This window comes from Trachemys scripta, chromosome 7 (assembly GCF_013100865.1).
Source record: "Trachemys scripta elegans isolate TJP31775 chromosome 7, CAS_Tse_1.0, whole genome shotgun sequence".
Lineage (NCBI taxonomy): Eukaryota > Metazoa > Chordata > Testudines > Emydidae > Trachemys > Trachemys scripta.
The window spans coordinates 37,826,015-37,850,745 of NC_048304.1; the positions used below are offsets into that span (position 1 = coordinate 37,826,015).

Consider the following 24,731-nt stretch of genomic DNA (forward strand, 5'->3'; position numbering starts at 1 on the left):
GTGGCAATTCTTCAACAAAAAATCTCCAAAAACAGACTCCAACGTGAAACTGCAGAACTGGAATTAATTTGCAAACTGGACACCATCAAATTAGGCCTGAATAAAGACTGGGAGTGGATGGGTCATTACAAAAGCTAATTTTACCATACTAATTTCCCCCTACTGTTACTCACACCTTCTTGTCAACTGTTTGAAATGCGCCACCCTCATTACAACTACAAAAGTGATTTTTCCTCCCTTGCTATTCTACTGTTAATTCAATTGTCTTGTTAGACTGACCCCCCAACTTGATAAGGCAACTCCGCTCTTTTCATATACTATATATATATACACACACTTGCTACTGTATTTTCCATTCCATGCATCTGATGAAGTGGGTTTTAGCCCACAAAAGCTTATTTCCAAATAAATTTGTTAGTCTCTAAGGTGCCACAAGGACTCCTCATTGTTTTTGCTGATACAGACTAACAGGGTTACTACTCTGAAACTTGTCTCCAGTCATAGGGTGGAAAGAAAAAAAAGGGGGGGAAGGGCAGCTGGGGGAGGCGGGGAATACTGGGTTATAGATTGTTGTTATATGTCATTACAATGCAGGGGGGCAGATGCTGCCGCCTTTACTTGGGAGAAAATCAATAGGACTAGTTTTAGATTAATGTAGTACTTCATTTGCGTAAAGGTCTAGTAAAGGTAAGACTCAGGTCCAGTACTGGCTACATCAATAAGCACTACTTAACTGAACCAGAATTAGTCAGTCAGATCTATTTAAACTGTAATTCATGTGGAACAGTGGCCTCAGTTGTAAATCTCAGTCCCTTGAGTAACTGAGACCTAATTAGAAGAATTCGGATATCAAAGCAGTAGTTTTTGATGACCTCACTTCCTGTCTTTTCCCAACATATGACATATTTAAAAGACAATCCAAGTGTTCAAACAAGTTACGTCAAAAAATTAAAATATTCTAATTTTTCCTAAAATTCTCCTTCTTCCACACTGACAATGCATCTCTCTGGGATCTGCTATACATTTGATGCCTTGCAGCTATACGTCCTTGCACTATGATCTCATCAGTTTTCAACCATCTTTGTAAACCCAGAACTGGTTACTATTTGGATGGAAGATGCTACAGATGAAGTGGGGTTATTGATTCAGTATGTGGCCCTCTTTCCACCAGCTTTGTAGTGAATTAATGCCACAGCACAATATTAGAAGGCACTATGCTGTAGAAAGATCTTGGTCACTCAGGTAATTAAGGATCTTGTGACTATTTTGGACAGAGTTTTCCATAGTTGTTAGAACATCTCACATACTTAAAGTTCAACATGTGCGCAAGTGTTTGCAGGATCGAGGCCTAATAGACGAGACTTCACTTTACAATACCAAACCTATGTTACACAGGAGGACAGACTAGATGATTTAATGGTCCCTTTCTTGCCTTAAAACCTATAAATCTATGAAATACTCCTCAACCACAATCTTTAAATTTTCTGCTGAACATTTTTGTGCCATTGGACCAATACCCATCCTTCTATCACTCTGTCAGAGTAGCCAGCAAGAAGAAACTGAGGAGGGGCCAGGTTTGCAGGGGCATATATTCAGCGCCATTAAGGCGTTACTCCAGTGGGCTCCTCAGCCGACCGGATGGGAGCTGCTAAGGGCTGTGCATGCGGCGCGTACGCACATAATTGGAATGGATATGAGCAACACATCTCAAAGAACAACAGTTACAAGAAGGCGAGTAACCATTTTTTGTTGTGTTAAATTTTATGTTAAAAGCATTGCTCCCTCGCATTGCAGAGAAGACTAAATCTACAAGATTTAAAGAAACAGTGTCAAAATGTTCACAATGTAGGGCATTAAATACTAACACAATTAAAAAAATTTTGTAACCAGTAGCAACACAGTTTTACTACTAGTCTCATAAGCAGTTTACATTACACAGTACAAAGAAGTACTGACGCTTTGTTCTCTTATTTTATATTTAGTGGTAGGTGTTTAAATTTAAGTAAGATAGTAATTTTTCCAGTTGCTATTCTTTTATTTAACTGGAAAAAATATTTAGAGCACTGCACTAATACTAAAGCACAGAAAATGATGTATTAGTAGATAATATTTGCTTTTATAATATAAATAATAACAGTCTTGATTTTGCCACCCATTCTTGCATAGCAAGGTACATAATGCTCATGGTAAACCATGTGCTTAGGGTTTAACTGATCGCCATATTGGGGTCGGGAAGGAAATTTCCTCCAGGGCAGATTGGCAGAGGCCTTGGAGGTTTTTCTTCTTCCTCTGCAGCGTGGGGCATGGGTCACTTGCTGGAGGATTCTCTGCACCTTGAAGTCTTTAAACCATGATTTGACTCAGACATAGGCTAGGGGTTTGTTGCAGGAGTGGGTGGGTGAGATTCTGCGGCCTGCGTTGTGCAGGAGGTCAGACTAGATGATCATATTGGTCCCTTCTGACCTTAAAGTCTATGACTCCACTACCTTTATAGGGACTGCTCGTGTATCTGGACACTGCTAAGTATAAGAGTGGTAGAATGAGGCCCATATAAACAATACCATCCCACAAGAAACCACAGCACTTTACAAACCTGAACTGATATACAGAAAAAAAAATCATTGTTAGTACACACGAATGCAGTTCCATTCCAGGGCTGAATTTAGGGCACAAATGAAAAACTGGGAGATATACTGCTAGAGAAATGCAGCCATGTTTAGTAAAAAGTACAGCAAGGGTTTAAACAAAGAACAGCAATCCTACACAACAGTTCAGGAAAGAACAATGCCTCATACAATTGAAAATGCCTGGAGAATATAGCTGACAGAACGTAATTACCACAACAGAATTTAATCAGGTTAGCATGCAGGTTAGCACTCATACCCTTAAGAAAAGTACCATGAGATCTTTAAATGACTACAAGTGGCCATGGCCTCAGTTATATATCTCAGTGAGACAACATCTGCCGGAACACAGTGTTCTCTAATATCAGGCTGGTCCATGCCTACAGAGAGAAGAGTTCCACCCATTGAATCTCCAGTACCACTGTCTGTAGTTCTTAGGACTTCCTTGGATGTCTCCTATCTAGAAAAGTAATCCAACTGGAACCAGAGATCTAAGTGGTTCACAGCATAGTGTGGCATGGCACCAGGCCATTTTCATATGTTTTAAAAATCCCCAGTGCACCACTTATAGTGGAAGTTATTTATTAGGATAGATCTGAACCACTTCTTTAACATAATCCAAATCATTTAAAAAAAATCATTGGCTAGACCTCCATATAAGTCTCTATGGCAATGTCTTCACTGCCGAGTTAAGTTAAATTATCTGTGCTTGAGTTAGATTAACTCGAATGAGAGGTGCCACACAATGAAATAACACTGGAGTTGCAAATATTATTGGATTAGCAGCATAGCTTGATTATGTTAGTGTGACTTGCACTCTTTATGATTTTATGAAAATATGCTAATGAGTGTGAATATAATGTAACCGGAATATGCATCATGCAAAAGGTCTCTTGTAAGGTATCTTTGCAAAGCTTATAATCTACTGAATGTGGTCATCCTATTTGTATGTATGTACCATTCTTGTATCTGAAACTAGAAATATGAAATATAACTCTGAGGGCCTATTGTAATTATGCAAAGTGTGGGCCATTAATGGTGGTTTGGAATCTTGATGGCTCCCATCACCCAAAACAATTGACTGTGGATGGTTCTGTTTGCTTGCAGGCCTTCCTGTAAGTCAGGCAGGGAGGAATGAAGGCTTGGGGTCTCACAGGTCATATGACCATGTCACCTGGTACTGAAATCCATCTTAAACCTGGTGCTTTTCCATTTAGGAGGAGGGGTGGGAACCCAGAGAGGGACAAAGGATTCCCACCTTGTGCAAAGCTATATAAGGGGGTGAAACAGAACAAAGGGGGCTGCAATCATGAGAAATCCTCTAGCTACCACCTGAGTTGGAACAAGGGCTGTACCAGGGGAAAGGATTGTGCCCAGACTAGGAAGGCGTCCAGTCTGTGATAAAAGCTTATTGAAACATCTCTGAGGGTGAGATTTTATCTGTATTCAGCTTTCTTACTGTATTAGGTTTAGACTTGCGTGTTTTATTTTATTTTGCTTGGTAATTCACTTTGTTCTGTCTGTTACTACTTGGAACCACTTAAATCCTACTTTTTGTATTTAATAAAATCACTTTTTACTTATCAATTAACCCAGAATATGTATTAATACCAGGGGCGGGGGGACAAACAGCTGTGCATATCTCTCTATCAGTGCTATAGAGGACTAACAATTTATGAGTTTACCCTGTATAAGCTTTAGACAGAGTAAAACAGGTTTATTTGGGGTTTGGACCCAATTGGGAATTGGGCATCTGAGTGTTAGAGACAGGAACACTTAAGCTGCTTTCAGTTAAGCCTGCAGTTTGTGGGACATCATTCAGACCTGGGTCTGTGTTTGTAGCCGGCACGCGTGTCTGGCACAACCAGGCAGGGTGCTGGAGTCCCAAGCTGGCAGGGAAGGCAGGGGCAGAAGTAGTCTTGGCACATCAGTTGGCAGCCTCAAGGGGGTTTCTGTGATCCAACCTGTCACAGTTAGTATCTGATGAGTTGTGGTAACTCAGGCTGTAGGCTGTACCCCACAATGGACTCGCCATCTCGAATAAAAGCACCACCGCACTAGAGTTAGGGGTTTTTTTTGCATGGGCAGGAAACAAGCTAGCTCAGCACTGAAGGGAAGCACTATATCTTGTCATAAGGGTATGTCAACACAGCAATTAAAAAAAAAATCCCATGGCAGTGAGTCTCAGAGCCTAGGTCAACTGACTCAGGCTCACGCTGCAGAGTCAAAAGTTCAAGCTTGGACTGTAGCCATGGCTCTGAAACTCGGCAAGGTGGGAGGGTCTTGGAGCCCAGGCTCATCCAGAGCCCAAATGTCTACAGTGATATTTCTAGCCCTTCAGCTTGAGCCCGAGTCAGGTGACCCGGGCTCTGTGACTCATTGCCTCAGGGATCTTTTTGTTTTTGCTGTGTAGATGTACCCTAAGAGAATACACCCCAAGCAATGCAATGGTTGTATTACTTTTAGAAGCAGTGGCCTAATTTTCAGAAGTGCTGAGCCCTTATAGCTGCCATTGATTTCAACATGAGCTGTAAGGACTCGAAATTCTGAAATTCAAGCTCAATGGTATCATTAGAAACAGTGTCTCTGCAACATGCACATGGTTCGGCTGCTTCCTATGGCCACCTTATAGAGAGGATCGTTATATCAGCACAAGATTTGCAGGCTTAGCTAATTTGACTTAATTTTGTTTAACATAAATATAAATAAACACCAAAGTTGTGATTTAATAATTTTGCGCATCCTTATTTTGTTTGCATGGGTGGCTCTTTGCATTAGGGATAGAACACTTTTTTATCCTGGGTGTTTATTTCTTGTACAAAGTATTTCAGATTGGCATCTGATATTTTACATCAGAGATCCAATAGCAACAGTCAATTCTTGACTTTTTTCTCATTCTTTAATCAAGAGGCTTTAGAAACCAACACATTTGCAATATATTTGCAAGTCCCATACATAGTATTTAAATCCCCCAAGAAGAATTTTAGTATGACAAAAAAAAGTAATGCCAACTGTACTTGGAAGCTGTGAACCTTGCAACTGTCAACACACAGTATGATGTAAACAAAAGGGGCCTTCTTTGTGATGGAGTTTCAGTTATATCATATTGTAGGTGATGACAGGCATTCTGAAATTGATTAGCACCTCTCCTGTTTGGGTACAATTAGACTTGTTTTGCAAGTGTTATGTTAAAAATGTATTTCAGAATTGAGTATGAAAGTGCTATTTGGACAGCATCCTGCATATCTAGTATTGCATGGGCTTTGTTACTAAAACTTCCAATTTCAGTTGAGTACTGCAGGCTGTAAACTCTAAGGGCCTGTTCCCATACGCCTTATGAAGGCAAAACTCCAATTATTCTTAGACCAAAATCACAGCAGGCCAAGTTCTGGCCTTGAATATGTCCAGGCAGCATCCACTGAAGATAATGGAGTTGTGCAAAAGTATACTTTATTCCGCAAAGGTTCTTTCACTGCACCACCAGTGGATCTATCTTGTGTGAAGACATACATAGAGGAGCATGCTAACTAATGTTTTACTAGAAGAGTATCAACAGTCTCCTTTGCAGTTTTTAACAGCTTGCACTAAGGACAGAAATTAGAATCTGGGATTCTCAAGCTAACTGCATGATGTTCCTTACAGGACATCCCATTATTGTAACAAAGACAACATTTGTCCAAATGAATACACCTCTACCCCGATATAACGCTGTCCTCAGGAGCCAAAAAATCATATCGTGTTATAGGTGAAACCGCGTTATATCGAACTTGCTTTGATCCACTGGAGTGCGCAGCCCTACCCCTCCCCCACTCCCGGAGCACTGCTTTACCACGTTATATCCAAATTCGTGTTATATCGGGTCGCGTTATATCGGGGTAGAGGTGTACAATTAGATCAACTTGCATCTCAGGAAAGTCAAAACTGTAATGTGCTTTTTAAATGGCTTGGTATCTGCAGTGTGGCTGAATTCTTCCATTGCTCCTTAAATGTAAGATGCCAATAAAGAGTCTTTTACATTTTAAAAATTGGAATGGTTTGAGGGTCTGTGAAACCCCTCCTGAGGAGTGCACCTTTTAAAATCTGTAATTCTATAAAATGCAGACATAATTCCCTTGCCTTTTATCTCAGAACAATGGAATAAATTTCATTTTAAATTATAGATTGGGCCAAACCTCCGAGCTGAACACCCTTAATGGTAGGGAAGGTTTTGAAGTTCCGATATAGATTCAGACTTCACAGCTTAAGCTCATCCCTATTTCAAATGGAGACATCAAGCCATTGTTTCTGTCACTGCCCATAGGAGCTGCAGAGGTTCAAAATTTTGTTCAACTATCATTCATCTACTCTAAAGTTTTGGCTTATTCAAGTTACATTTTTGTTTCCAAATACAATTCTTGGTGCAATAACACATTCTTTTTATTTTTTTTTGGAAAAATTTCAGATGTTTAAGGGGTTTGAAAAACTGAACGATGTTCAGTATGTCTATACTCCTTTTGATTCATCTCTCTGTGGAGTGAAACTAGAAGCTAACAACAAGAAACAATATCTCCTCACAGGTAAAAGGCAAACAAATCTTAACATATAAAATCCTTACAACCCCAACACTGTTTAATGATTTATCTAGTTGACTTTGTACCAACTATAGAATTAATACTGTAATTAGTAATTTATGGACAACAAAGTGATACTAACATGAAAATCTACAGAGTCACATACTGATAATACCACCTTGGTTTTATATATTTAGAGCTCTGCAAATCTGATATCCACTTTATATTTGCAGATACCTATATCCGCAGATGTGGATATCCATGGACCATTTTTGCGGATTGTGGATTGGATGCGGATACAAATTTTGTATCCGTGCAAGGCTCTCTATATATAGTACCTTTCATCTTTCAGCAGTAGATCTCATAGTGCTTTAACAAAGGAGGTCAATATCATTATGTAAATAGCTATTTCTGTTACAAAGCCTGGCCTTTCTCTAGCAGGACTCAGTCCATTATTTTGTCCTATTACTAAATTAAACCCTAATCCTGCAAACAATTCCACACATGAGTGGTCCCAATGAGTTAATTCGATTACTCACATGCCAAATGTGTTTGCAGGATAGGGTCCTTAATTACTGCCAGACGTTTGTAAAATGATTTTGAATTCTAGTTTCACATAGTACTGTTTTCATGTCCCTTGTTGGCAGACCATCAGCATCTTTTGAGAAATTATATTAACATTTTTCAATCTGCATGTAACAGCACAATAATTAAGCTGAGCTGTTTAAATTGCAAGTACAACAACAGTTACTGAAAACATGTAAAATCTGATTTATTTGGAGCTACTAGTTTCAAACTTTAGAGTTTTCTCACAATGTAGACTACAGTTTACAGTGCACTCTGCTTCACACACTTTATTTTTGTTATTTCCCCCCATATAGGCCAAATATTAAATGATGGTAAAGTTCTCATCCATTTATGCAATTACATTGAACCGTGGGATGATCTATCCTTGTCTCAAAAGAAGAGTCTTAACCAGAGGTACCAAATGGGCTGTGGCTGCAAAGTAAGTATAGAAATCAGCAATAACAGTGACTGTCTAATATGTTCAAGGCTCAATCCTTAGAGGAAACAAAAATTTTTTCTTGGTTGGAACTGCAAAAACACTGTCTTATGTACAATACATTTGATAAATTATTTGATTTCCACATAACTACTTATTTCAAGATCAGTACAGACGTAGGTAAACTTTCATACGCCGAAAAAGTGTGAAGCAAATGAAAAATGTCATTCTAATGGAAATTTTGACGAGTACACTGAACTAACTTCACATTTCACATTTAGATTACTACCTGCTACATGGTGCCCTGCTCAATCACTACACCAAACGAGTGTCTCTGGACAGACTGGCTGATAGAAAGGAAGCTGTATGGGCACCAGGCCAAGCATTATGCCTGTATCAAGCGAAGTGATGGCACTTGCAGCTGGTACCGAGGTGGCCCCCCGCCAGAGAAAGTGTTTACTGACATCAGCGAACCTTAAAATGATCACTTCCTAAAAAGCCTGGGAGGCTAATTCCATCAAACGTTGCACGCTCACAGCTTTGAACTGCCAACATCTTATGTATCTGTTGCTTAGAAACAAAAACAAATTGTGCTTACAAGTAAAGTACAGAGTTTGTGGAATTGGCACCCAGGCAAGAAGAAGAACAAATCTCTTGGAGGTAGCTTATAAAGTTCTGCTTTGTATACAGGGGCTTTAGTTGAGAATGGTCCTCTGTGTTCTCAGAGGCATAACAACTTTCCTTTTTACCAATATGAATGTAGAAGAACAAAAGAATGATCAGATTTTTGCCCCCTACTCCAGTTACCTAGCAGATTAAGAAAACCCTGTGTTTCAGTCCAAAACAGTCTTTCTGATACGTGAAGAATGTTTTATACAACTATTTTTTTTTCTGTATGGAAGCCTTCTGATAAAAATAATAATTATTGTAAAGTGTATATGTAAAGTATTATAACAATGTGCTGTAAAAAAAGATTCAAAGATTCATGTTTTCTTCATATTTGTTGAAACAAGTTAAACATTTTTCTGATTAAAAACTTGGTTTTTTTTGTATGTTACTTAAATGTCCTATTTCTTACACGTGTATTGTAACATTTTTTAGTAATTAGGTTAAATATATATCTTTGATCATCACAAATGCCTATCCAATTCATTGATCCAATGGATTGGCACATACTGTAAAGAGAAAAGTTCTAATGCTTAGGTATTACACCAACAGAAAAATTATGACAATATGCACCCGTAGACTAGTTAGATTTACAGGAAAAGTAAAGCATGAACATTGTCAGTGTAGCAATGGCACCCGGTAAAGCCTCTGTACACGTGTGACCATATTACTATCGCATTTCACTACTGCCCCATTTCTAGCCTGAGATTGACTGCAAATAAATTTTGGGGGATTTCTTAATGATTTTTAATTCTTCAGATTTCAATACAAAATTACCATTTTTTGGGTAGTCATTTGCACTTTGTGACAATGAATTTCACAGCTTGGAAAAAGTACCAGAAAAGTGTTATCTTTTTGGAGGTGTGTGTGGGGGGGCAAGATTTTAACAATTGAAAACACAATACTGAACATGCATACATTTCCATATGTTTCTAAGTTTAAAGAGGCAAATTAATAAGGGATGGCAAACTTCAAATGTTTGGCACCAAAGTTGAGAATAATTATCCACATCTATCTGAACTTCTGGGTTTGAGAAACTGAGTAGGAATCCTCATGAGATAAAGACTCTGTTCTGACATTTCCAATATATCCTGAATATTGCCAGGTCAGAATCACCTCAAAAATACTCTGCTCCTTGTTGTGTTTCTGAATTTCACCATGTAGAGTCCAGATGTGGCTAGAATTAATGCAAAGGGGGCTGCCATATGAGAACTGAGAACAATAGTTAGATTTAATGACTTTGAATCTCAAAAATAGTTCAGGTTTGAATACACCCATCTATTATTTGATATGAATGGATTCAGTAGCTTTGGAAATTACTGAATGATACATCATGATACAGTAATGGAGTAAATGGTCTTTGGAATTGTTATAGTTTATGGGGTTAAGAATACTACTTTCTGAATAGTGTCTATACTTATTTCAGAGTGGTAGGCATGTTAGTCTGTATCAGCAAAAACAACGAGGAGTCCTTGTGGCATCTTAGAGACTAGCTAATTTATTTGGAAATAAGCTTATGCCCAAATAAATGTGCTAGACTCTAAGGTACTACAAGGACGCCTCGTTGTTTTTGTCTATACTTAGTTTGCCATGCAGTGCTAAGACCACAATCCTACAAAAACTTACGCACATGCTTAAATTTATGCTCATCAGTAGTTCCATTCAACTCAATGGAAGGTGCACACATGTCTATTACATTGGGCAAACAATGCATACTTGTATAACTATGTGTTGTCATGACACTCTGTAGTTTATTGTCTCCGTTGATGCCCCTACGGCATCAATATATATTTTTACAATTGTGTAAATCTGTGTTTACACAATAGACAATAACAAGTTTGAAGATGCTTCTGTAATAGCATGACAAATAATATATTTAAATATTTTCTGGCTAAAGATTTACATATTTATGCAACACATCAAGTTGGGGGGTATCTGTCTTGTTGGTTCTCATATATTGGTACTTGCATGAAAATCATCATCTTTTTTCGGGATGACTGTGAAAAAAATGAAACCATAAAATAACTAAAACAATCCAACCCCAACAAGCAAAAATACCTAGGTTAGAAACCTCTAACATCATATGTAGTCACATAAAAGGAAGACTATTTAGCAATAAGGCTGAAAAATTTAATTTAGCACCACACATGGCACCTGAGATTTACATCCAAAAAATGAATAATCCTACATGCCAGTACCATTGACACTGCACTTTCTTAGGTGCAAAAGGTGGGATAAGATCAGAGCTTCTGCCTTGCATCTGAATTTGCTTATACTTGTCGCTTTACAATAAAATAGAAAGTAGTGTTGTGTAGTTATTGCAGTACAGAGAACACGTTGTCCTTAATCTATATAAAATGTATTAAATATTAATGGGCTGTAATAATTCAAGAAAAGAATTAGTAGTCAATAGACCAGGACACAGTAGTTAATAAAGCCTCTGGGGACAGAAAGCTTTATTTCTTGGAAGAGTAGGTCACCAGTACTACTCAATAATCAACATTTCACCCTGTATTTTATTTTAGACCAACTATGCTGTTTTAATTTATGGTAATGTATTAAAATACCATTAATTTCTTCTGATAAACATAAAACCCAGCCAGTATTCTGCTCTAAAAATGCAGTTTGCAAAAACTAATTTTATCCATAGATTTTTTTATTATGATTATTTATAAAAATTATATGCTGTGAAAGCTACGCTTTTTCCAAAAACAAAAATGAACTGCAGATAAAATTTTTGTTAGTGTGATTTACTGCTAGTGCAGTGCATATATCTGAATATACTCTATAGGTATATGTAGTTAACTAGAACTCACTGCCTTCTGTCATACCAAAACAACTCCTAGATGAAGCTGCAATAGCTTTATGATCATACACATTTTCTATCCAACCCCTGGCTAATTTAGTCTACAGTACATGTACAGTGGGATATTTGTTTTCAAATTAATTTTATTGTAATGGTGTATTTTGAACAGCACTATGTAGTAAATGGATATTTTCTGCTTTGTAACTTGATTATTGTACTTCTGTTTATATTTTAAAATTATAAAGTAAGCAGGCCTTAAACTCATTGAACATAACACACATTGCCTTCTTTCATCCTAAATTGTAAGTTTTTTCTTCAATATTTATATATGATTTATATTTCAAGCAAAACTCTTAAGTATGAATTTTAGTATATATAAATATAAGTTTTCTATATTCAGTCTATCAAACATTATACAATTGATTTGCCATAAACTATCCAACATAAGGTGTTTCAAAACTAGTGTCTGTTGAGTCTGATTTCTGTTTGAACTTAAATCTAACTAGATTTTCCATTGTGGAGAACAGAGAATCTGTCTTTCTAATAACAAGGGGAGGTTGAGCTTTGAAAGGATACTTCCAAATGAGTACTTATTTTACAGTATTGACAAGGACTGTAGGGGAAAAAAATCATCTACAGTAAAGCTTTCAATGTGTATTTTCATATTAAGATTTTCACTGTATTAGCATTCATGTATTACAACCAACAATCTATTTTTAAAAGAGAATGTCCGCTTTCCAGTTCCTAAAACTTCAGTGTGTGTGTGTGTGTTTGTGTTACATTGAAGGTCAAGGATGAAATACAGCTTGCTATATCATTTGGTCTTGATTTGAATGTAACCCATCTGACTCATATTCACAGTTGGAAAAACGTAAGAGAAGGGAGGCTGTGCAAGTAACAAAATGAAAAAAAAGCAAAGGTTATTACTGAAATCATTTAGTTATGAATAGCTAAATACTGTCTTCCTGTTCTTAAAATCATTCTAATTAAATGTTAGCAATGTGTCCTACAAATAAGCCTGAACAGGGCACTTTTTTCATGGGAAAATGTAAGGAGGCAGAAATGTAGTGAAAAAAGAAAACTAATTCCTGAAAGGAAAGCTGCAAACATGTGACCCAAGCTATGATGAGTTCAGAAAGCACCATTTTGTAAGGTTTCAATCACTTTTTTTTAGTGAAATGTCCCTGTTCCAAAAAGCTTTCCATTAAAGCAGCTCCCAAGCTTGCATCAGAGAATGCTATCTTTGTTTACTTACCTTTTATTGCCTTGGAAAAACAGTACAAGAGGGCCAGGCACAAATGATCACTAGAGTATGAAATAAGCAAAAGAAATAGAAGCATAACAGTACATCAAGCCTGCTGAGTTCAAAATCTCCTATTCTCAGAGCTTCGGAATACCGTCTTATCCCAAGATACACAGTTTTAAATTGGAGAAAACAAGTTATAGTTTATGCCTGGGGGAGAAACAGGTCCAGGATGTACAGGAAGAGAAGAAAAATACCTTCTTTAAAAATCAGAAATTATCTGTATAGGTAAAAGCAATCTCAAACCAAGCTGGATATTAATAACATTTAAATAAACATTCATTACCCCGATACAGCTTCAGCTCATCTACTGAGAAAACAACCCCCACTGGATCATCTTATATCTCTCCACAGAAATTCCAATAAAAGCTATCTAGCATATTTTTTCTGAGCCACAGAGTTTCCAAAATTTCCTCCAGAGGGAAAAACAAACAAACAAATCTACATCTAACTTTCCTCAGTCACTGTAGCACATTTGAAATATACATGACAATCCAATACAGAGACAAAGAAGAGTTGTCTTCAAAATAATATTCATTATACAGGAAATTGTCAACACTCCACAAACTCAGTCAAGCCTTTTGCAATCAGAAGTTCAACAAAAGGCAAAAAAATAACCTTCTTGCTCAATCACTAACTATTACTGTATAGGATCCAAATAGGTAAGAGGACAAGAAACAACTCTCAAATGCATCTTGCAATATGTTAACAATCCCATCATCTGTCAAACAATATTTTATGCACTCACAAATAAATACACATTAATAGCTTTCCAAATTTTCATTTCAACTTCAGGATCTGAATTCAGTCTATGCTTTAAGATAGCAGCCAGCAGTGGAACTTGGGGAGATGGTGGTCTTTCTGCAGGGCATTATATGTGAGGTACAAGCGATTAACTGGAATCTCAACCAATTCTTGTGACTGAGCAATGGGATATTTTATTCTCAATTTTTGTAATTTCTAATTAGCAGATGTACAAGCAAAATTAGGCTTTTTATAGGCTAGCAAAATAATTAAAAGAGCACAAATGAGTCACATGAAGGTCAATACTGACAAGCTTTGTTCTTGGCCATCTTCAGTACTCTTAACAAAATGTACAGTATCTAGCATGTGAAAAGGTATACAATGATTTGAAAAGGTGTGATTCTTATTCTCTGTCTATAATGAATTAATACCCAAAACAAAGGACGCTTGTTCATTTCTCATGTTTCACTTTTTAAAAATTGGAGAAATTAGAAAGTTTTGGACCTTGCTACACTCGTGTCAGGGAAAGTCCTCCCTATGCTCAAAAGATCCTTGGGGGTTTGGACTGCTTGAGATTCACTGCTCTCGATCTGTAACTTTCTTCCTGGAGAGTTCCTGTTCACCTTTCACATCAAATATGTGGCTATTATTGAAGCTCCTCTCACTTAAAGTTGCAATGAGGTAGGAGAAAGGATGGGAGTGCTAACCTAATAGTCCATAACAGCCAGGATTCTCCATGAGGCAGCCATAAAAAGGAACAGGGATTTTGCCTCCCTCACAAAAGCTGAGAAGACAGAGTAGAATAATAGGAAGTGATCAGAGATGGAGATGGGGGACTGTGGATGAAACTGTAATCAACTGAAGTCAGTGGGAGTTTTGCCATTGATTTTAATAGAGTCAGGCAGGATTTTATCCAGAGTAATGTAGTGTCAAGTGGAGCTACACAGCAATCATGGTTCAATGACCTATCATTGACTGCTGATTGCTAATGTTCAAATCATGGCATTACAGCAGTACATGGTACGTTTGAGTCATGATGATGCAACATTACACAAAAGATATTGAAAGGTAAAGTTGGGGCTTTGTGCTGAAACTGCTTTGCGCCTCATTGCTACTTCGATCCATGGCAAATGGCTCTCCAGCTCTGCAGGGTTGAATGCCTCTCCTCTAGACAAATATAGCTATGGAAGAATCTACATTTAGAAACAATAATAAAAGAAAAATTAAAAGAAGGCTGCAAGATAAGACACTAAGCGTGTGCCAGTCACGCGGTTCCTGCAGGGTCTAAATATGGGTGGAGGACCATCTCTTGCAGGTTTGCTAGCAGGTTGAATATTCTACATAAACCTGAATCTCCAGAAAAACAATCCCCTTTATTTACTCTCAGCACTTCGGTCCTCCCTCTGTGTTTACCTTTTGATATCTTCAGAAAGGACCAAGGTTATCCCATAGCCCACCCAGAGAACTCCAGGGAACAGGTGTCACCTTTGAACCTCCACTGGTCTTCGGAGGAGGTTGGATGGATAGTCCTGACTCCTTCAGTGTCTTATTAAATGAGCTGCCGTGTAAAGCCTCCACCTCACCCGCTCCATATTGTAGCTGAGGCCTGGCCTGATATGGGTAATTAACACATGGAGGAAGGTCTGATTTTGTGGAAGAGAGAATTAGGGAAGGGAATAAATCATCAGGTTGAAAACAGAATGTCTGTGCTAAATAAGACAAGTAAACAGATCAGCAGGCTAAGAAGACAGAATGTCTGAGCCAACTAAGATAAGAAGGAGAATAGGGGGGGAACTATTTACTATGAACTAGATAACAAGGGACAAAAGAAATTAGGACTGTAGAGATGAGATAAAGAAGAAGTCAAAGCAAGGACAGTGTGGGCGCAGTGGATGTTGCACAGGGATTGGTTCCTGAAAAGTATCCAAGCCAATCTAAAAATGTGTGATGCAATGTATAGTAAATGCAATGAGATGTGTAATGTACATAAAGGGAGAAGGTTTGTGTGTAACTTTGAATCTGTGATGTACCCTGCATCAATCCCCCCTGCGTCTGAGTCCAATCAGTGGGCGGGGCATTCATACAGGCCAGGGCTTTATAAAGCAGCGCACAAGCGACCAGGGAGCTTTTGCGAACAGGGGCTGCTAACAGGGAGTTTCGCAAGGGAGTTAGGAAGGGGGTGAGGGTCCCTTGCCGGTTCTATCTGTTTTCTCTTTATTCCCCTTTGAACCTATAACCAACTACATTCAAAACTTCTTGCTTAAACAACCCTTTCAGTGGACAGGGGGCTGCAGACGGGAGTTTGACAGAGGGAGGCTTACGATGGTTAGGAAGACCCACAACACCTGTGCCAGCACTGCTTCTGTCTCCTCCACCTATGCCTGTAGCCAGACAGAGTGCCTGAGCATGGATGCTTCTACCCAGACCCTGGTGTGGTTTTGCAGAGACTGTAACTTGCAATTTCCACTTACTGATATCCAGGCTGGGGGGACCATCCAATGTGAGAGGTGGAATCTCTCAGGCAGCAGGTGGGAGAGCTACAGGAGGAGGTGGCTAGGTTGAGGAGCATCCGAATCCACAAGCAATTCCTCGACAGTGTCCATGTGGAGACAGCTGAGGTAGCTGTCCCAGTACACAGGACTGCTGATACACCACTGGTGGAGGAGGAGATAGCTCAGGGTAGACACTGGCAGCTGGTTACTTCTGGCAGCAGGCAGTGCTCCACCCCTGCTCCGAACCCTCCTGCCGTGGTAATAGGTAACCGTTATGCTCTTCTTGATACAGGAAAGAAGGAATCACTCCCTACAGTAAAGGAGGAGAAGCCTCGTGCCCCTAAGGCTGGGAGGTCTGCTGCCACCACTGCGAATAGGAAACATAGGGTAGTGGTGGTCGGAGACTCTCTGCTGAGGGGGACGGAGGCGCCCATCTGTCGCCCTGACATTTCATCTCGGGAGGTATGCTGCCTGCCGGGAGCCCGTATCCGAGACGTTACGGAGGCATTGTCGAGGATTATCCAGCCCTCTGACTACTACCCCATGCTACTCATCCATGTGGGCACAAATGATACTGCACGGTGTGACACTGAGCGGATCAAGAGTGACTACAGGGCTCTGGGAGTACGGGTGAAGGAGTTTGGAGCACAGGTGGTATTCTCTTCGATTCTTCCTGTCAAAGGTAGGGGCCCGGGCAGAGACAGATGCATCATAGAGGTGAATGCCTGGCTGCGAAGATGGTGTTGCCAGGAGGGCTTTGGCTTCCTAGACCACGGGATGCTATTCGAGGAAGGACTGCTAGGCAGAGATGGCGTTCACCTTTCGAGGAGAGGAAAGACCCTATTTGGACACAGACTGGTAACCTAGTGAGGAGGGCTTTAAACTAGGTTCGACGGGGACAGGTGAGCAAAGCCCACAGGTAAGTGGGGAACATGGAGACCGGGGAGATGGGTCGGAAACGAGAGGGAGTGTGGGCTATATTGTCAGAGAGAAAGGAGGGTCAGGACAAAACTGGGAGGAAAGATCAAACCAGTATCTTAGATGCCTATAAACAAATGCGAGAAGTATGGGAAATAAGCAGGAAGAACTGGAAGTGCTAATAAATAAATACAACTATGACATTGTTGGCATCACTGAAACTTGGTGGGATAATACACATGATTGGAATGTTGGTGTGGATGGGTACAGCTTGCTCAGGAAGGATAGACAGGGGAAAAAGGGAGGAGGTGTTGCCTTATATATTAAAAATGTACACACTTGGACTGAGGTAGAGATGGACATAGGAGACGGAAGGGTTGAGAGTCTCTGGGTTAGGCTAAAAGGGGTAAAAAAACAAGGGAGATGTCATGCTAGAAGTCTACTACAGGCCACCTAACCAGGTGGAAGAGGTGGATGAGGCTTTTTTTAAGCCACTAACAAAATCATCCAAAGCCCAAGATTTGGTGGTGATGGGGGACTTCAGCTATCCGGATATATGTTGGGAAAATAACACAGCGGGGCACAGACTATCCAACAAATTCTTGGACTGCATTGGAGACAACTTTTTATTTCAGAAGGTTGAAAAAGCTACTAGGGGAGAAGCTGTTCTAGACTTGATTTTAACAAATAGGGAGGAACTCGTTGAGAATTTGAAAGTAGAAGGCAGCCTGGGTGAAAGTGATCATGAAATCATAGAGTTTGCAATTCTAAGGAAGGGTAGAAGGGAGAACAGCAAAATAGAGACAATGGATTTCAGGAAGGCAGATTTTGGGAAGCTCAGAGAGCTGATAGGTAAGGTCCCATGGGAATCAAGACTGAGGGGAAAAACAACTGAGGAGAGTTGGCAGTTTTTCAAAGGGACACTATTAAGGGCCCAACAGCAAGCTATTCCGCTGGTTAGGAAAGATAGAAAATGTGGCAAAAGACCACCTTGGCTTAACCACGAGATCTTGCATGATCTAAAAAATAAAAAGGAGTCATATAAAAAATGGAAACTAGGACAGATTACAAAGGATGAATATAGGCAAACAACACAGGAATGCAGGGGCAAGATTAGAAAGGCAAAAGCACAAAATGAGCTCAAACTAGCTACGGAATAAAGGGAAACAAGAAGACTTTTTATCAATACATTAGAAGCAAGAGGAAGACCAAAGACAGGGTAGGCCTACTGCTTAGTGAAGAAGGAGAAACAGTAACAGGAAACTTGGAAATGGCAGAGATGCTTAATGACTTCTTTGTTTCTGTCTTCACCGAGAAGTCTGAAGGAATGCCTAACATAGTGAATGCTAATGGGAAGGGGGTAGGTTTAGCAGATAAAATAAAAAAAGAACAAGTTAAAAATCACTTAGAAAAGTTAGATGCCTGCAAGTCACCAGGGCCTGATGCAATGCATCCTAGAATACTCAAGGAGCTAATAGAGGAGGTATCTGAGCCTCTAGCTATTATCTTTGGAAAATCATGGGAGACGGGAGAGATTCCAGAAGACTGGAAAAGGGCAAATATAGTGCCCATCTATAAAAAGAGAAATAAAAACAACCAAGGAAACTACAGACCAGTTAGTTTAATTTCTGTGCCAGGGAAGATAATGGAGCAAGTAATTAAGGAAATCATCTGCAAACACTTGGAAGGTGGTAAGGTGATAGGGAACAGCCAGCATGGATTTGTGAAGAACAAATCATGTCAAACCAATCTGATAGCTTTCTTTGATAGGATAACGAGCCTTGTGGATAAGGGTGAAGCTGTGGATGTGGTATACCTAGACTTTAGTAAGGCATTTGATACAGTCTTGCATGATATTCTTATCGATTAACTAGGCAAATACAATTTAGATGGGGCTACTATAAGGTGGGTGCATAACTGACTGGATAACCGTACTCAGAGAGTTGTTATTAATGGTTCCCAATCCTGCTGGAAAGGCATAACGAGTGGGGTACCGCAGGGGTCTGTTTTGGGACCGGCGCTGTTCAATATCTTCATCAACGACTTAGATATTGGCATAGAAAGTACGCTTATTAAGTTTGCGGATAATACCAAACTGGGAGGGATTGCAACTGCTTTGGAGGACAGGGTCATAATTCAAAATGATCTGGACAAATTGGAGAAATGGGCTGAGGTAAACAGGATGAAGTTTAACAAAGACAAATGCAAAGTGCTCCACCTAGGAAGGAAAAATCAGTTTCACACATACAGAATGGGAAGAGATTGTCTAGGAAGGAGTACGGCAGAAAGGGATCTAGGGGTTATAGTGGACCACAAGCTAAATATGAGTCAACAGTGTGATGCTGTTGCGAAAAAAGCAAACATGATTCTGGGATGTATTAACAGGTGTGTTGTGAGCAAGACACGAGAAGTCATTCTTCCGCTCTACTCTGCTCTGGTTAGGCCTCAGCTGGAGTATTGTGTCCAGTTCTGGGCACCGCATTTCAAGAAAGATGTGGAGAAATTGGAGAGGGTCCAGAGAAGAGCAACAAGAATGATTAAAGGTCTTGAGAACATGACCTATGAAGGAAGGCTGAAAGAATTGGGTTTGTTTAGTTTGGAAAAGAGAAGACTGAGAGGGGACATGATAGCAGTTTTCAGGTATTTAAAAGGGTGTCATAAGGAGGAGGGAGAAAACTTGTTCACCTTAGCCTCTAAGGATAGAACCAGAAGCAATGGGTTTAAACTGCAGCAAGGGAGGTCTAGGTTGGACATTAGGAAAAAGTTCCTAACTGTCAGGGTGGTTAAACACTGGAATAAATTGCCTAGGGAGGCTGTGGAATCTCCATCTCTGGAGATATTTAAGAGTAGGTTAGATAAATGTCTATCAGGGATGGTCTAGACAGTATTTGGTCCTGCCATGCGGGCAGGGAACTGGACTCGATGACCTCTCGAGGTCCCTTCCAGTCCTAGAATCTATGAATCTATGAATCTATTAAACTCAGCATAGCAGTGCTGTATGCCAAACAAAGACACCTGAGTGACAAAGGCGGGAGTGGAATTGAGTTCTTAGGAAGCTGAATGGAAAGAGGTCTCAGAGGGAATCCCAACGTATATGTGGGTCTTCATATGGAGGCAGAAAGCATCTGATCCCCTCCCTCATAAAAGGGACGGAGTGAAACTCACCTGCTCCTGCTGCCAGCTGATTGTGAACTGAGCTGCCTGCAGAGCTACCCCAAAATTCCTGGTGAGTTATCAAGAGAACTCCCAATGTTACCTAGCAACCATGCACTAGGGATTATGACATTTGTCCTCCTTAATGTGGTTGCTTAGCTATTGAGACTACTGAGTTGGGATTATGGGGCCTCAGCAGCTTGTTTAACCGATAGGAAGCTGGCATTAGGATCAGCTGGTGCCATGTGTGGCTGACTAGAAACCTTCAACCCCCAGAAATTCACGGATTAAGAGAAGTAGTAGCCCTTACTTGGCAATTCCTCAAAGATGATGCTCGAGGAAGCAGCCACATTGGGCCTCTGAAAGACCCCAGATCCATTGGAGAATTGCATCAAGAGGTATGAAGTATGTGGGGGCCCTGGGTGAGGTGTGAGCATTTGTTGAGTGAGCAGAAAATCCGGGAATTGTGAACAGCATCAGCTCAGGTGCAGGAAGATAAGAGTTACTGAAACAACCCTGATTTTAGATGGGTTTGCGGTTCCATGCAAATGTTTCACACGGCCTTACTCACCACCGATAAGATAATAAGTATTCTGGGATGCATCACACAGGACTAGACTGGCAACACTTCCATGAAATATTCCCTGCACTTTAACAATTTATAGTCTTTCGTTTGTTAGAACCAGTTTGCTTATCTCAAAGCTGAAGGCAATAATCTTTCAATTATCACAAAGATGCTTTCAAGAGGTTACCCAGTATTATGCCACTGGACATTTCCAAAAGGACATTTGAAAAAAATAGACAGTGAATGAATGAATCATGGGTGATTATAGCTCCAGTTCTATCCATACAGTAATTGGCTTTTAATGTTACTATTTGCACCTACCATTTCCTTGTGATTTGGGTAGAATGTTTGTTCAATTAGGGGGAACTTCTCCACACCCAGAGTTTTGGAGATGGATACCAGCTGGGCAAACTATAAAAGAAAACAAAGAAAATAACAATGCTGAAGGACAAAAACCAAATTCTGCTGATATGACCTCCAAATTGTCATTCTGCATCTTAATTTTTACTTTTCAAAAACTCAAGATCAAACACATATATGTATGTTATGTTCCTTTAAATTCAGCCAGATTGTGGTTCTTTCTATATTCTAATGAAGTGCATATATAACAGCTAATCATTCCATAGCATATATACAGATAACATACATTAGGCTAATGGCTTTAGATATCTTATACTTGATGTATCTTAAGTGTATTTTGTGATAATATAATTATATAAGAAATGTTACATTTCTGTAGCACCTTCCATCTCAAAATCTTGAAGTACTTCACAATTATCAATTAAGCCTCTCAGAACCTTTGTGAAGTTAACAGGTCATTTTGAAAGAAGGGGAAACAGAGAGAGGCGCTAAGTGATTTCCCAAGATTACACAGCAAGTCAGTAGGAGAGCAAAGAATAACATTTTAATTTCCTAGCTCCGTGTCCTGTGTCTTGATCACAAGACCATCCTTTCAATATCTTTAGTCAAGAAAGATCCCAATTATTTAACAGAATATGTGTTATGTGCGATGTATGCAGCAGTTTACCCAACACAGAAATGCAGTCACCTCTTGTGTGGATTGCAGTAACTGACAGTGCAAAGCAACACTATTCAGTAGTTTAGGACAGATAATGAAGAGGAATTCCATATTAAATATACACAACTCAGAAATATCTGTGGGCTGTATTATAACAGTTTAAAAATCAAAATCACTTGACATTACAGCTAAACAATTAAGGTTTCTAGGGAGCAAGAAGAGTTTGGCAGTCAGAAGACCCACTATTGTTTCAAACCTCCAAAGCTTTTAGCATGTAGATGCCTGTGATGTATTTAATTGTTAATATGCCAGCCTCAGACAAACAAATTAGCACAACAGAATGAATAGCACACTTCGCTGGTAAAAAAAAAAAAAAGTGAACAACAACAAAACTCTGTACCATAGTGTAGTTGGATCAAATACCTTCTCTGTTAAAGCAGTTTAGCGCTCGGGGCATACTGAAAACTGTAGAAGGGAAATAAGGCTGATGAAAGCTTTGTGTTGGATTTACAGCTGGCACAGAGGATTTGATTAATTTAATGGTGTTTATTTAGCTCTTGTTTTTCATAAACACATGTTTAACTTTGTAAGACCCATGGAAAATGCCTTAACATTGAGTAGTTTTCATCAAAAGATGAATAAAAGCTAACTAGTGGGATGTATGCAGCGTTGCTGTAGCTGTGTCAGTCCCAGGATATTAGAAAGATAAGGTGTTTGAGGTAATATCTTTTATTGGACCGTCTTCTGTTGGTGAGAGAGACAAGCTTTCGAGCTACACAGATGTGAAGAAGAGCTGTGTGTGAGCTCGAAAGCTTGTCTCTCTCACCAACAGAAGTTGGTCCAGTAAAAGATATCTCATGCACCTTGTCGAACTAGTTGAATAGCATATAATATACAGTTATAACCAAGGGAAAGGAAATGTTATGCAGAATACCAAAATAGAGAGGCTTACGGGTAGGATTCCTGACAGTTTATTATTTACCCCAGTCTCAGATTAAAGAACGTTGGAGCCTCAAACACTAAGAATATTGGGGACTTCCCACCTTCCTGAAAGCACCCCTGCCCCATACATAGCCCACCCTACATAGATCCCAGAATGTCCTTCTCAACCCCCCAACATCTACACCCTCAAGTGCCCCTCCCACCCCATTCCACAGACATACCCCTGAATACCCCTCCCACTCCACATATATCCCAACAATCTGCCACCACCCTCCATTTACGCTGACAGCCCCCAACATCTTAGATCCACTGACCACAGCCCCCCAACCTCACTCTCCCAACATTCCCCACTGGCTTCCAACCCCGCAGACTCCAAATCACTCCCCACTCACTCCCATAGCCCACCAACAAGTCGCCCCCAGGACAAGAGGGGTGGCCAGGCCAAATATGAGTGTATGGCATTGCAACCTGGAGCAAGGAGGGGTCGCAGCACCATTCAATTTTGGTTTTGTTTTTTCCCCCAGTGGTTCGGGGGGCCCTGTACAAGTGCACTGTACAAGTGCACTGAGGGCTAATTGGTTAATCTGGACCTGATTTATTCCTATTCCGATCACAAAACTCTGGAAGCGCCTGAATTTGAAATCACAAACAAATTCTACCTATTAAGCACATAACTCTTGCCATGCTACCTGCTACTTCAGAATATACAGAAAACATGGTGCCCCATATTAACAACCATTTATTTAAACAAAATTTGTTTAAATAAGACCTTCTCAATAAGACATGATCTGTTTGTTGTATTTTACTATGGTGATTAGCAAACAGTCAAAAGATCAAATATCTAAAGAAAATGGAGAATCTGCACCATGTTTTAAGTAATTAAATATAATTAGAATTCAAGATGAAAGCGAGGAGTGAATTTAGAGACTACTAAGTCTGATGTTATAATGCTCCATACTCAACATTGAAACAAAGTGCAGTACAGAAAACATTTCTTCTCAGCAAGAGCAATGTTGGTCTAAGTCTCTACATCAAACCAAATAAGGACTAAAAACAGGATACAGGAGAGAGAGATGCCTAAACCAAACCCTCAGATCTATCTCTAAGTATTGTCTTACTTCCATTTCTCTTTGCAAAACCTTCCATCTCAAATTATATCATACTTTTGTTTCAGAATACCCCTGATGTTATGTGATTACATTTTGTTAAGTATTTTAAAAGGTAAGAAAACCTGGGGAAGAGGAGCTAGATATTGTGCATAAATTATAGTCATAAAACTTTTTTAAAATTGGCAATGTAACAACTGCATTGTACAATGGCAATGTAACAATTTTTAGATATATGTAATTAAAAAAAAAATTGTACCATTCAAGGACCTATTCAAACTCAAACAAAATAAGGTCTGAGGATGTTCACAATCCAAATCCAGAGGTGCATTCAAAGTTTATAAACAGACCCTATCTTTGGGTTGTATGGGGGTTTTTTTTGGCTTCAAACCTGCAAAAACACAAGGAATATGCTTAACTGCAAGCACTGCCGTAGTCCCTGTGGTTTCAAAGACACAGACTCATATTGGCGACAGGGCAGATGTGCACAATACAATTGGCAACTCCAGAAGGCATTGTGACTCAAGGAAGAACAATGCCCCCTGGAGAATCCTGCTGCGCATAGGCAGTGTGGCTCTTGAGCCACAGTTTAAAATGGTGCAGCACATGTTCCCACATTGGCTCTATCTCTCCCTGTCCGTTATGAGTAGACTAGGATTTAAAAGTGTGCTGTCAGATCATGGTAGCTAGTTTGATTTCACTAACACCTTCTAAAAATGTAGTCTAACGAGGCCTACTCACACTTTTAAATCATAGGCAAGATAAGGAAGGCTACCCTACTGTATTAGGCTAACGTCCATCCCTGTGCAAGGGCAACATGGTTGTTTAGCGCATTCTTAAT

The 24,731-nt window shown here is 39.6% G+C and overlaps 2 protein-coding genes across 2 annotated transcripts in view; one reads left to right on the forward strand and one right to left on the reverse strand.

Annotated features, from left to right (window-relative positions):
- Nucleotides 1-9,234, forward strand: part of TIMP4 (TIMP metallopeptidase inhibitor 4) — a 45,180-nt gene extending 35,946 nt beyond the window's left edge. The window contains exons 3-5 of the mRNA XM_034775493.1: nucleotides 7,066-7,180; nucleotides 8,056-8,180; nucleotides 8,459-9,234. Coding sequence (XP_034631384.1) covers nucleotides 7,066-7,180; nucleotides 8,056-8,180; nucleotides 8,459-8,656 — 438 coding nt within the window. The 3' untranslated portion in view covers nucleotides 8,657-9,234. The remainder of the gene's footprint in view (nucleotides 1-7,065; nucleotides 7,181-8,055; nucleotides 8,181-8,458) is intronic.
- Nucleotides 1-24,731, reverse strand: part of SYN2 (synapsin II) — a 424,624-nt gene that overhangs the window by 136,551 nt on the left and 263,342 nt on the right. The window contains exon 5 of the mRNA XM_034775492.1: nucleotides 21,146-21,235. Coding sequence (XP_034631383.1) covers nucleotides 21,146-21,235 — 90 coding nt within the window. The remainder of the gene's footprint in view (nucleotides 1-21,145; nucleotides 21,236-24,731) is intronic.